The 15,474-nt window shown below is 35.8% G+C and overlaps 1 protein-coding gene across 1 annotated transcript in view; it reads left to right on the forward strand.

Annotated features, from left to right (window-relative positions):
- The window catches only part of LOC108670723 (ras-GEF domain-containing family member 1B), a 303,823-nt gene that overhangs the window by 107,072 nt on the left and 181,277 nt on the right, over window positions 1-15,474 (forward strand). Inside the window, exon 2 of the mRNA XM_047884607.1 lies at window positions 5,760-5,841. Coding sequence (XP_047740563.1) covers window positions 5,760-5,841 — 82 coding nt within the window. The remainder of the gene's footprint in view (window positions 1-5,759; window positions 5,842-15,474) is intronic.

Genomic DNA, 15,474 nt, shown 5'->3' on the forward strand with positions numbered 1-15,474 from the left:
AAAGCCATAGTTATGTTTCTAGTTGTTCTGTCCTGATTTTCATCTTATAAAAACTGTAATGCCATATAAAATTACACACTTTATATTCCGCATTTATTTAGTTTTGCGGAACGAATGCTTTAGAACAAAATTCATCCAAACCTTGTGGTTGCTACGATATGAGTAAAATAATTTTTTATGCTCTCTCAAGTATCATGCCGATTGACTTCAGGCGTCTGAACAAAGTTTAAAATTAGAATAGGGTACTTCATTTTAGTTCAGGCTACTAGTACTAGTAGTTTACGATTAAGCACTTATGAGGGTCATTATTAGTGTTTAATCAAAGACTATTAGATCTCTGTAGTAATGAAATCGATTTTCTTCAACATTAGGATTGCACGACTTGTCAGAAACGAACCAAGCCAATGGAAATTGCCCGTGAAAATGAAGATAATCTCAGCAGTTTTTACTTAATTTTGTATTAAATGGTTCACATACCAACTCAATGGGCAGTAAATGGTTCACACTTTTCTACACCTGTCTCTTATACACATCTAGATGTGTATAAGAGACAGGTAGTGATCAGCTGGTTATGGGACGGGTGGTTATGATCAGGTGGTTATGGGACAGGTGGTTACGATAAAGTTGTTATGGGACGGGTGGTTATGATCAAGTTGTTATGGGACGGGTGGTTATGATCAAGTGGTTATGGGACAGGTGGTTATGATCAGGTGGTTATCGGACAGGTGGTTACCTGGCTATGTCCGAGTCCACCTGATTGTGCTGATGTCATCGAGAAAATTTGTTCTGTTGATGCACCAGCTGGAATACGCAGTTGAGGTAACGATTTAAGCGACATTTTATTAAATTAAAACACTTTCAAACGTATATTCATCAAATTTTTTGTTTATTATAAAAAAGTAACTTTTATCCTGTTAATTTAGAACCTTCACGAATAGTGAATTGTTCGAAAAATTGCCTTTAAAAGTTCGTCGATTTCTGATGCCCGTAAATGTAAATATATTTATCCATGAAATATTTTTTTCTGCGTCTAGAATAGAAGGTAAAAGCTTCTAGACAGGATAGTTTGCATTTAGTTGGCAGCTTTTAATGATTTAACTAGTAAATAAAAACTTTTTATATTATTATTAAAATTAATCAAACCATGTTTACATTTAATCCATTCTACCAGGCATTAAGTAAATCGAATGCCAAGGTGTAGAGTTAATATATGATCAAATTTCGTTACAAAAGACTATAAACGGTCTTGCTCAGAGAATAATTCGCAGAATTTCACCTGACGAAGCCTATAATGTTCAGGGTGCGCGCGTATCAACATAGGCTAATCTATTGCGTTGTTCGTTAAATGAGAAGCGATTAATGCACGTACAGCAATTGAATACTGTAGCTGACAATTTTTTTATTTCTAATTTGTAGCTGCAATATTCGTCTTCAGTTGTTCCTTTCGTCAAGTCTCCCGACATTCCGAGACCAAATTGTTTACTTTCGATGTTTGAAACGACAAATAACTTTCGATGCCTGATGGCTCATGTGGGAAAGCCTCCAAATTATGCAATAAATATTCAGGTGTATAAGTCACACTCGGAATGTTTTTCTTATTCACTGGTGATTATTCATCGACAGTCATTAATTAACTATCTAAAGTACTGAATTATTGAGAATTATTCATGAAAATCTCAAGTAAATTAATTTATTTTACAGAACGCTCTAATTTGATATCTGTATATAGCTTCATAATAAGTCTATGTTGGAAGTTAATGAACAAATGCGAGTAAAAATCTTTGCTGTAATAAATATTAATTACTTTTAATGTATAGCTTCATTGAAATTTTAGTTATCAATTCAATTTGGCAGAAAATAACAATTTATGCAGATTTTGATATTCGTTATTTGTGTTTTAATTAATAGAACGTATTAATGAACGTTAATAATTGAACATTCTTGGCTCATTTAATTTAATTATTTCAATAATCGTGTTGCAGTTAATATTAGAATGTACAAAATATTGTTTTATGAATAATTAAAGTCGCCCTTAAAAGAATCTTTCGCTACTGCAATTTTAACATCACGGCGTTGCTCCATTGATTGCGTAAAGTTCAGAAGAGATTGCTAATTCGCCGTGTAATCTGCTGATGACTTCAGAGTGATGCAGCACAAACAATCATCAACTTGCACAATAAATATCAAATGTATGTTACAATGAACTCTAACGCATGTTACATTAAACTTTAATGCCATGTTGCGTCAAGCTCTGAACTCACGTATAGCATCTATTGTGACATAAGCTTATGGCATCTTAGGCTTACGTATCAAGTCTACAAATTTTTCTCCTTGATCTTGAAAATAAAACAAATCAAAAGGTAAACATGAATATAAACTAAAATTCAAACTACAAAGTAAGAGAATAAAAATAACTAAATGGAACTACGCAAATTGCTACATTTGAGCGAATATGAGCCACGTGAGTCTCTGCTGAACTCTCACAAAAACGTTGACATTCAACAAGCGCACGCGAAGCCCTGAAACTGTATATTGTTGCGAAGTGATATACGGTGATAGGCTCTGCTGGATTTGAATGTTGAATGTGCTGGTTCTCTTTTGCCACCGATATGCATTTGCTTGTATTGTATTTAGTTCAATTAAAATTTATCTTCTTTTTTCAATTATCTGATCATCCTGCTTCCTAAAACTGACCACGAAATGTACTTCTGCGTGTTTATTGTTTGTAAAGTTTTAAACTGCTCTTTCTGGTGCGTTACAATTTTCATATTACAACAATTTCTACCACCAAGAATAATCATCAAACTACGTTATTAACTTAACATATATAAAAATTATCTATTTAATACACGGATCCTCTTCCTAAATCACTCATAACGTTACTCATTGAGATTCTCGCACTTTCATATTGAAAACGCAATATACTTGCCCACAAATTAGTCGAACTAATCCCATCTTAAAATGAAACATTCCTCGATGTTGTCACAATGCATGAGGAAATGTTATGTACCTTGATAGGTTCATCAATATCAAAGAACGCTACTCAAACCAATCTAAAAAGAGGTTATATAATCACGCATCATATACCTTGAATAGCTACTACATCAATAGCAAAGAACGCTACTTAAACCACAAACTAGACGTTATAATCACGCAGTAAATGATTCGCTGAAGACTGGAGATGGTTATTCGCAGCCCCGATGCAGTGGAAGCTGAGCTCTGGGATCGCACAAATTCCGTTACCATAACCTGGATCGACTTGATGCGGGCAACGGGAGCAGCGATCAGGTTCAGTTATTGCTTGAGTTCGTGAGAGAACTCACGCCGTCTAGCAACCGTTAGAGTATATTAGTTAGTCCTTTGATATATGCGGGGACGGCAATGTGCTGGCGATTTGATGTTAGGACATAATGTCTTTAGGTGCATGACCACATGCTGCGAGTGTAACATTCTTTCTTAATTTATTATTCGCTGGTTTATCATTGATTAAAATAGTTAAGTACTGTTTTGTTCTCTATTCCAATAAATGTTGCGCTTTTAATAGTTATTTTTCATCGTGAAGGTATAATCATTGTTTATACGTATACATACATAATTTCGTTTAAAGAACGTTTAATTTTCTTATGAACCTAATACCAACCATAAACTCTGCACTTATGTAGGTATTTATTGGGGCTTAGATAACATTCACGGAACGATGATAATTTCTTCACAATGCAGAAAAGAAATGGACTTTCATGGATTACTGTATTGATTCGTACGTTGTTATTGTTTTCCTAGAATATAAAAGCTTGTGCTACGAAATTGAAATGCGCTCGGTAATATCAGCTTGTCTCAAGACTCAGGGTTTGACTGTTTCCTGGACTCAGAAAGCATTCACGTACCTACGCATCTTATCATTCACAGTTGCTCGGAGAGCATTCACGTGCTCATCTTGTCACCATTCCCAGTTGCTCGGAGAGCATTTACGTGCTCATCTTGTCACCATTCACAGTTGCTCGGAGAGCATTCACGTGCTCATCTTGTCACCATTCACAGTTGCTCGGAGAGCATTTACGTGCTCATCTTGTCACCATTTACAGGGCTCGGCTGCCTTCATTGCGTTGAGTAATTTTTATTGCAGAATTTGTGTTTTGGAAATTTATATGAGAGGATGCACTACGACGCGTTACACTTTGTTGGCTGATATATATTGGGTTCTGATCGATGATTGAAGTTGTTGAGTTGGATTTTATACACATTAATATCTATTCCGTAAAGTACTTGATTCATATTGCAAAATTTTTATAGTTGCTACGTTTAGTTTTTTACTGTTGGAACTTGAGTTGTCTTTGTTTAAATTAGCTCAAATATCGGCTAATAATATCGGCTAATGTTTAAATTAGCTCAAATATCGGCAAATATCAAAACACCAGCTCAAATATCGGCTAATTTACGAATCGGCTACCGATTTGTCGCTACTTGAAATTATATAAGCCAATTTCTGGTATTTGTCTTATGTTCATTTTTGACTAATTTTGAACTTTTCTCGGCTGTCTGATAATTTTCACTCCGCATCATAGACACCGACTCGCCCATCGTAAAATAATACTGAAGATGATACACTTTCGGTTTCTATCGACTAAGTTGGCTCTTTTCTCAAAGAAAATTTGCGAGCCTGTCCAGATTTTGACGGGATACTGAAATAAACATGCAGCACGCAGTCATCATTCCTACGGGTGCCTAATTTTCTTAACGTATTCAGTAAAATGACCTTCAAAAAATTATAAACAGTGAGTACCTACATTTTTTTTTACCAAATTCTGTTATGAGATTCTTTTATCGTCATTCCAATGTTTTTCCAGTGTCTGATGCAGAAACATATACTCGCAATTTGCACGCCACAATTACTGATTCACAAATGATATTGTCTAAACATAGGAATAACTTTTTTGAGTATGATCCATATTTGCCGTACTTATACGCTTATCACTAGAAGAAGGTCTTCTCGGTAGTCTAAAATCTGATCAAATGAAAGAAAATCTCATTACTGAACTTAGATGACATGAAGAGAACATAGCAAACCGTATTGAATATTGAATAAGTTTAAGCTAAAAAACTTTAATTGCAAATTAAAAAATTTTTTCAACGTTTACTATTGCCAAGATATCGGCATATTGAAGTCGTTGCGAAAAATCTTCAATCGTTTCGATACGTGCATAATAGGGAGCGATTTCGTTTTCCAGATCCAAGTCAATTCTGTGCGCAAAATTTACTATAGCGATGTTTCTGAACCTAGTGCGTTGGTTAATTTAATCTTGACTGAACTTAAATAGAAGGAAACGATCGCTTCGGGTAACATTAAAAAATTCAATCAAATTAAAGTATTACATTAAAAACTTATTAAATTATTCCTCCCTGAATAATTTTTTCCGAAGCTGGTGTTTTAAATGTTAATATGATAGTCACGACTGCGTCTAGCCTGAAATTAAATTACTATTATAGTTTAGGTACACCACCTTAAATAACCTGGATGGCTTAAGCAAACAATCTACGAAAACGATACTGCAAATCATCTTCGCAAATCATCTTGCCCTTATGCTACATACGTAGTCGTCTACCTGCCCGAGCTTGATTACAGATTCCCTTCACTTTTGTTACGCTTGTATTTATCTATTTTCTCTTCAATCTACTATATTATGTATATCACATGAATGTATTGATTAATTTAATTAACAGTGTTTAATTCCGTTGACGAATAATTGTTGATTTGGTTTCAGCTGGTCGGAGCCGAGCTTGGGCGGCGTCACTACGTCGCGCGACCCATCCCGACATAGAGAGATCTTCGGGGTACAGCTCGAGGTGAGACAAGGGGCTCGTGTTGAATAATTTTTATTAGTATTAGTTAAATTAAGTTGTTACGTAGGCAAGGCAGTGGGATTAAGACGTTGTGTGATCAGGACAATTGTGGGATTTGATTGTCGTGCAGGCAGAAGTCCCGACACTTCCCTTCTGCAATGCGTGTAGCCTTTCTATTTTATTTTCTGTTGTTGCCCACCAGTCTCTTCCACGTTAATGAAGTGTATGGAACGCCTACGGTTTTTTTCCAGATTTTTTATCAATTTTTTCCATCAGCACCAGCGTATTCTCCTCTTTCCGGCCACTTGTTAGTAATGAATATGATTTCTGACGTTTTTGATGATCTTTTAATTCTGGACCGATGATTTTCATTGTGTCTCTCTATTGTAGATTAGCTTTATAACTAATGCTTCATAAAATTTTTACTGGTGTAGTTATTCATTGATCAAATTATTCCCTTAGTCATCAACTCCATATTGTGTTATGTCGATGCTTCTATATGAACTGTCACGTCTAGTTCTCCGGACACGGAGCGTGACAAGCTGTGCAACAGCACTGCGAGTGTCTGCTCATAAGCTCCGCGCATTAAGCACATGACTCTTATTCTTTCTCCACTCACAAATAATAGTCACTTGTGGGAACAAGAGTGGTTATGCTTCACTGTACCGATTTACAAAACCTGTGATCATAGCCAGCGCCTGTCCATGATGTTTGCCTCATTAGAAGTCAGTTATTGAATGTATTTTCGAAACTTGGCCTTGTTGATTGGTTTATTTATTTAGGACTATATTGCTGATGCTCGAATGTTTTTTATTTTATCGATAATTAAATACTGACGAACGTTCAGAATTTTTGAGATGAAGGACAATTTAAAATGGCTTGTATATTCATGCATTGAATCTTCATTGTTTTGGGCATCACTATTTGTCTCAACAAGGGTTGCCTCGATGACGAGGTCTCCAAGCCGGCAATTTGAGCGATTAATTTGATCCGCATTTAGCGTCCTCCAAGGTTTCGTTCACGCACCTTTGTCGTACTCATTGTGTATTTTACTGCGCGAGTTCTTCCGGGAAATCTAATAATGGAGTGCTTAACGATTGCATTGATTAGCGTTAACGAATAAATGTCGTTCTTATGTTACACCTGTCTACGTTTTGGCCTTGCTCGAGCCTTGGATGCGTTACGAAATGATGCCGACTGTCCGTAGTTAATGGTTATGTGGTAATTCAACATGACATGTGTAGAATTGTGGGATTTGAATGTGCTCATAATTTCATTAAGTAGTGCCAGGTAAAGAATTTCATTATATATATATGCTTTTTATGACAGTTATATTTAGGAGATTTCTAAAATAGTTATATAGTTGAAATAAAAACATTCAAGTTGACTTACCAAACAAAATGAAAATGTCATTAACCATGATTATCCAGGTCTCCAGACAAAAAAAAATTTTTTTTTGTTTAACTTCGATTTCGAAGCAATGTGCAATAGTTGAACGTTGGTCAAATAATAGTGTTCAACTATAAATTTAAGCTAATTTTCGAACCTCAAATCCACTTAGGTCATCAAAATTGAGCTCAAGTCGATCCGGGTCATCTCTGGTATTTACAGAAAGACCGCCGTTTCATTTTATCTTATAAACCAGTGCAACACACCAACGCAGGTAGTGCATGATTGCGTAAGTTTTTGTCTTAAGATTTACTTCAAAGTTCGGCTTAAATTTATAAAGTAATTTCGAAACAGTCGTGTTTAATGCCGGTGTTACGCTTTGATTTGTTTTCCACAAGTTAAATTGCGGATTTGAGGCACAATGTGAATAATTTTTCTCCATTTTTAGAAATAACAATGAAACGTCAAATTCAGAATCCCTCCTTTTTGTATTTTATAATTATCGTTAATGCTATGCATTTATTTCAGTTACTCAGCACGATGCTGCCAACGGTGACACTTGGCCCGTTTGGTGCTGGATAAATTTTATATTTTTTTAACTTTCACTCTTCAATTAATATGAGTTTAGCTTCACAATCCTTTTTTTATTTCACAATTATCGTTAATGCTATGCGTTTATTTTAGTTACTCGATCAGCACGATGCTGCCAACGGTGACACTTGGCCCCTTCGGTGCTACATAAATTATATTATTTTTTTTTAACTTTCAATATTCAATTAATATGAGTTTAGCTTCACACCAGAACTTGATTTGGCGTGAGTTTTATCTGACTATAACTGCGCTAATATGTTTTTTTGAATTACATCTGCGCTTTTCAGCTGACATGTCGTGAGCCATTTTTTGGCAAGGTGACAAACTTATAGTTTTTGACGACTCTTCTACTTCGATGTTAGAAGTCGGTATGAACCTGCATCGAATATTAACGAACTACACTTTTTCCTTACGTGATTTTTCTCAGCGATTATGATATGTTAAAAATGGCTCAACATCACATCGTTCAGGGGATTATGCAACAGACTAAAAAAAATATTCCTGCACTAATGGTGACATTTCCAACAGAAGATGTATCTTCTTCGCTCTTGAATAAACGCTGTGGACTCTCAATATCATTAATTTAAAATGATTGTGATGCTCACATATGCTAATGCCGAAAAAGAATGGTTATTTGCAGTCATGTTGACAACTAGATTTCTCTGAATTAAATTGATTATTCGTTGGCATCTTTTGATTAGGTATATTTTTGGTGTCAAGTTTTTTCTACTAACGTGATACTATTGAAAAAATTATGTGTTTTTGACCATTTCTATGCTTGGTAGTGATAATTAAAATGTTCCGGAGTTGTGATGATGACATCGTACGAAGTTGCACAGCGTCTGTTCGTTCGTGAGACGCAGCGTGAAACGGAGAGTTTGCCTTTCATTCCCAGTTGTCCATGAAGTCTCCGTCATTGAATGATTCTGCAATGGAAAGTTATGGGCATCGTTAGAGCTGAAGTACCCGAGGTCGTCCATGACTTCCGATGGGAGTTTCTTCCACTAGAAATTTGATTCTTTCATGCGCCAGCGGCTCGTATAAACACGGTTTTACGTAAGCGTCCAACATTTTTCCGATTGAAAAACTCGCTGCAGGAACGATTTGGACAAAATTGGGGAGGCGATGACGTTCCGAAAAAATCTTGGTGTACGTGGCGAAAAAATTCCGGTCAAATGTGCTCGGTAAGCAAACTTTTATTTCCCAGATTCTCTTGCTAGGCATGATCTTAGTGCCAAAATTAGCCTAAATTTCTATAGTTTTATTCAACTTTTACTCTTTAAACCCATCGGATTACACTCCCCGAACGCAACAATCATAGAAATACAATTATAATCTCGCGTTAACAGCCTGTTTACAAATTAACTTTACCGGACTTTTAATTTTGTTTTTAAACTTTTTAAAAAATTTTCCCCAGTATTAATTATCTGTCTTTTTTAAATTATGGATTAATCAAACAGATAAAATATATAAGGACAACAAATTCATATTTTAGTATTCATTTGTTTATTTGGGTTTTATAAAACAACGACCCTCGGAAGAGTTGTGGTCACCATTGAGACTCCAGCGAGTGTGTGGCATTGCAGGAATTTTCTACACATCAAGGACTTACTGCCTTTTGCCGACTCACAATTTTAATGCGATGTAAATTCTTCTTTCCTCCAAAGAAGGTTCAATATTTTTCTATTGCCTTGAGGCTGAGAGCGGCGTGTCTTGTTTCGCACAGTCGCTCAGCTACAAGTTTTATTGCCGATTTTTATGTACGCTCACTTTCAGCGCACTCAAGCAAATGAAATAGTCATAGTGTCCAAAAATTTGAATACTTTTTCACCCACAACCCGAGTAGAGAGCTGACTTTTTACTTTACAGCAGTGATAGGTCTTTTTGTGTGGCCAAATTGGGTCAGGTTGACCTACCTGTAACGCCTTCCTCAAAGGACGCTACGCCTAGAACGATTCAGCACTAGTTTACACCTCCTGGCGTACTGAGCTCTAGGCTTAAAAGGAGGTTCAATAATTTTGTACTAAATCAGTTTCTTCGTTTAATATTGAAATATTGAAGGAACTAACAGTTGCAATTATTGAATATATCTGAAAAAACACGAAAAATGAATACATAATACAAACTTCAGCACGGTTATGACAAATATAAAAGAATCTCAGAAAATACACCAGAAAATACACAAAAAGCTTACGAACTAGGAACACTGAACAGGTAAAGCGACCCTGGTCGCGGACAGAGCAAAAGTGGCCGGCGGAGATATGTGTCCGTAAATTGCTTACTCTAACAAGTGTTGCCACATGGTCATTTCGCACTACATAATCGCTAAATTAATGAGCTGCGGCTACACTACCCATAAGTAAAAAGTGCATCACCGTTTGGATCAAATCTCTCTCATTTATCTGAATTAGATTTACGTTAGGAAAGAAAGACGCGAGCTTCACGGCCTGAAGTGAGCGCATGTGAAAGAAATTAATAAAATTATCCCTGATTTTGAGTGAACAAGTATTGCGATTGGGTTGAATGAGTCATTGGGATATGCGAGTCATTGCCTGGCATATATGAGTCATTGGGATAAATGAGGTATTGGAATCTTGATGCGTACCTGCAGCTTCCAATTTATCCTGTGTACAGAATTGTGTCCAAAGTTGTGTCTGTGAGACTCACGGGTCCAAATAATTTGATTATGTTGCATTGGGCTGTTATAATCAGAATCTGTCTGGTATATCATTGTGTTAAGAATATAAAAGTATGGACATTAAAAATGGCTCCTGTATATGTCGTCTCTACTAGAAAGCGATACCAGGAGCGGTATTATGGCGAAGTTTATGAAGCTAGAAATTAAGTTTCGTAACCACTGAGCTGTACCGTACTGACTTCTGCGCCATCGAAGCTCATACACTGTGCAATGCTTTTGACAAGATATATACTACGACTAGCCCAACACAATTAAGTTAACGCTGATATTGTAATTATATATAAAATAAAGTTGTAACCGTTTGTCTATATTTTTATTTATCGTCGTCAATTTTACTCGTACCAAAAAGCCTGATCCCGGGAGTTACCAACTGTAGACAAGTGAATAACCCTTGTTGAATTGCGTACGTACAATTATAAATATACTTGCTACGATTATAACGTTGTAAAATTATGAAGTCTGACACAAGATAAACAGCTGGGATAAGTAAACAATCTAATGCCGGCAAGCAGCTGCAGCCGTGCAACAGTGCAGCGTTATACAGCGTTGCTGTGTCAAGGTTGAATGTGAAGCCTCGTGTCTAAGCCGATGTCGGGAATACTACTAGCACTAGCAGCACGCTCTTCCTCCTCACGATACACCTGTTTATTTTATATAGGAAGTTATAAGCGGCCCATCGATGGCCAACTAATGCTCGATGGTGCCGTGAATTTTCTAGGATTTTAATGTTTATTATTATATAGGTAATAATGTGTAGGCCATCGAGAGAGAACTAATGCGCGTTGGCTCCCTGATATTTCAAGGATTTACACTTGTATTTCAAATGTACTTGCTCAATGGCGGCCTCTGAAATTGTCGCGGAGTTTAAACATATTAATGTTTTTCACATTTATTTCTTATAGCGACTCAAATCGCACGTGTGTGACAATGACATCGCTCTGTTGCCAATATTTAGTTTGATTTATCTGTGTCTAAGTCTAAGGCGTCTGAATATATAATTATTCAACGCTGGTGAATTACTTGTTTGCACTAATTACTGAATTAATTAAAAATAATTTCTAGTTGACTGCACCATTTTCGTCGCATTTTACTACTGCTTGTTTATGTTTCAGGGAAATTAAAAAAATTTTCATCATGCTTGTGGCTACAGTCACTTCCTCCGCTTGGTCAATCACTACTTGGCGTGCATTATGAAATAGACCGTCGGCGTGAACAGTCGAATAGTATTTGTAGTAGTTTGTTTGTTATAGTAGTATTTGTGTAAAGTGTGTGTTCTAAGGGACTGTTCTACGATAGCAAGTGTCATGGTCGAACAAGAGTTCATAGTTTTCTCCAATGACTGTTTGCACAAATGATCTCCCATGACTGATTTTGTGAGCAAAGACAGATAAATTTTGGGTACCCGTATTAATTGTATACATTTAAACAAATGTATGCTGCTCAACATCTGTTGAAAAATTCCAGCAGTTAGTCGGGACTTTCTCCTTCAGTATATGTTGCGATTGAAATTTTTACTCTTTGCACGTAGTTTTATTTTATCTAACTTGCCTTCTGCCGCTCTCTACCAACAATAGAACGCACGTTGGATGCATTCGAATGCAGACCGAGTCAACTCTCTCCTGCAACACCACAGCTAGAAAAAACGCATGCTTTTCTCTGCTACCAAATAAGGCAATGAATGCAATATGCTGTGCCGTAACTTATAATTCCTTCTATATATTTTTGCCGTGGGTGCCTTACTTGTTCTTCGAATCTTTCTTCGAGCTTTTTTGAAAACAGATTATAGAAGTGTGATTATTTGTTAAATTAGAAAGTAGCGAAAAAATTTTGAACGCTCGTTAGCTCTATTTGTATCTGCATTCTAGAATTTTCAAAATGACGTTGAAGTTGACTCCGAAAAGTTTCCAAAAAGAAATTTTGAATTTCTGTGGATTTTTTTTTTTTTGCTTTATATTTCTAGCAATACATGAATGTTGTGCACCTTGAAGGGCTTTCACTCGTTTCCCAATAACATTTTGCTGGCATTTGTCAATATTATATCATATTTGTATGTTATAATTAATCAAATATATTTCATGCAAACTTAGGTGCTTTTTCTCACTAAAGTTTGAATGATAGAAATCTGTTGCTTGAAAACCACAAAATTAATCCCCACAATATTTGTCGTCAATCCAAAATAGCAATATTATTAAAAATAAATTCTTTTAGAAAGTTTGTTGTCAAACGATGCCCAGACGAATGACGAATTTATAAAATTATTTCACTTAGCGTAACTGAAGTTTATTTTTTATACGTCAATTCGGTGGAAAGTTTTTTTACGGGAAAAATATCTTCTCCACAACCATTAACTTTATTGATCAATGTTCATAATATTTCACAATTATTTTACATTGAACCACCGTATTATATATTTGTTTACAAGTCACGTCGCGAGCTGTCGGAAGATTGCAAGGATGTTTGCTTGTACGTCGACCGCGGGGGTTCAGAACAGCTAGGCTGTAGAAAGTAAAAGTCTTTCTTGGTCTTAAACAAACTTTTTTTGTTGAAAGAGAGCGCAAAAACATTCGTGCCAACATTCTTCATTAATTTTTTTTAAATCTGATATATTATTTTTTTTATTCACTTGTTAAATTTTATTGTTTAGTGGGTTTATGAAAAAATTTCAATGCAGAGCTTGGATTGGTCTTTTAATAATTTTATAATTAATAATAATTTCTGTATACTAATGAAAATTATAACTTCTTTGGAAATTGAACTTAAAATATATTTTGCAAAATCTTTGTTAGAGAAATATTGAATTTCTAACAATTTATGCAAATTTTCATCGCCTTAAAATTTAATAATATAACTCTCAATTTGACAGTAACTTCGAAGTCGACTTATGCGCTCGACGGCCAGTTCTTGCATATACTCTATAATATTGATCTAAAGCGATAAGTGGACCTTTCGTTGTGGCATTATTACTAATTGCTTCAATTTCTTTATCCTAATTTCAACATTTCTGCCACTAGAAGCTTCTCAATTTCCTTCAAAATAACGCATTTTCCCACACCATTGAGCAAACCTGAACTCGTAGTCTGCAATCTTTTTCTCTCGCAAGCATAATAACAAAATTCTTCATCGGCCACTTGTTCATTGCAACTAAAATGGTTTTGTTATGAAATAATTGGTCCATATTTCATGTCGAGTCTTTTTAATGGTCGCGTTGTGATGAACTTTTCCTGTCACGATTAGTCGAGAATGCCGCGGATTTCCACCAATGATTATTTTTTATTTTTATTTTTTTATTTCTAATTTGTAGCTGCAATATTCATCTTCAGTTGTTCCTTTCGTCAAGTCTAACCTGCCAACAAGCAGGATACGACGCCGCGCTCTCGAAGAGACCATCGCTCTCAGTTGCCAGAGAAAGTGTGGTTGAAAGCACGTCTGCAGATTCACACAGATTAGAACTCCTGCATTTATGCTGGCTATACAATTGCATGGAGCGTTTATGTTGATGGTGATTGATGTCGTGAAAATCATAATGCCTATGATTTTCGGCATAAATTAATTTAAATGGCCACTTTTTCCATTAGGTACGGTAAAATTTCAGACGTTGATTAGTTTCAATCTTTAACGTTATTTCCTAATTTGACTGAGATTTTAACATGTGGGATAGCATTGGGATGAATAGCATTGGAGTTTGGACTATGCAATAGTACCAACTCCTCACTATTATCATTCTTTATAGATATTAATATTTCGAGTAGGGAAAGATACTGGACTCGCTTCCAAAACTTGCTACGTAAATGTTGTGTTCGTATAATGGTAGAAATTTAAGCAGTACTGCATGTAAATGTACTCATGTGAACATCATGGTGTTTAGTGTCTTAATCTATTTTATTCTTACATATGCGGTTGACTGTGTCATATAAATGTTTTACTTAATCGTGATAGTCAAATTTATCGATAGTTTTTTTCTCATTCATATTTTACAAACTGAAGGTCGTTATTCGAGGTTTGAACTATAACCACCATTTCTTTTAGGTATTCGGGCGGAATCTAAGAACACTTGTTTTCTGCATTCATGTTCATTCATTTCTCAAACCTCGATTTTTTATCTAAAAAGTACGAGGTTTTTGGTATTGTTGTCTAAAAGGATTCTCATAATTTCTAATGAAGAGAGTTATATATCTGCATCTTCCGTGCAACGGTTCAGGATGAGAATGTTCCTAAATAATTTTCGTATTAGTATATTTTCCAGTATTCATTCACTGGTGAATGATAATGAACTCGATAAGCGGTTAGCGGTCTGCACATGGTGCAGGCTGGCCTCTTATTAATAGTGTTTGAGCGCAGCTCGGGATAGAAAGTTTAATAATTTCTTGTCTTACTGGTTTAGGTCCAGCCGGAGGTGCCGTGTTAGCTCGCAGTTGAACTTCTTAAGAGGTGCAATCGAGTATCGCATTTTGAAAGTTCAGGACTTAAAAATCGATATTTGTGTTGAATGAACCCAAGAACTTTGAAAAATTAAATACAAAAATTCCAATCGTTTTTCATTGGAAAAGTTATGGAGACCAGCTCTTTCAGTACAATAATTTTTTCAATGGATAAAACCTTTTCAAGAATACAAGTGCAGCAAGTTTTTGTTTCATTGAAGTTTTTGAAATGATGATGGACTTAGGTTCTCAAACATTCTGATTGAAATTATAATGCATTTACGCGGAATTTTAATATCTCAAATTCGTGGCTGATTTTGGGACGGGTGGTTATTATCAGATGGATATGGGACGGGTGGTTATGATCAGATAGATATGGGACGGGTGGTTATGATCAGATAGATATGGGACGGGTGATTATGGGACGGGTGGTTATGATCAGGTGGATATGGGACGGGTGGTTATTATCAGATGGATATGGGACGGGTGGTTCTGATCAGGTGGATATGGGACGGGTGGTTATTATCAGATGGATATGGG

The sequence above is a fragment of the Hyalella azteca genome, unplaced genomic scaffold (genome assembly GCF_000764305.2).
Source record: "Hyalella azteca isolate HAZT.00-mixed unplaced genomic scaffold, Hazt_2.0.2 contig15709, whole genome shotgun sequence".
In the NCBI taxonomy this organism is placed as follows: Eukaryota; Metazoa; Arthropoda; class Malacostraca; order Amphipoda; family Hyalellidae; genus Hyalella; species Hyalella azteca.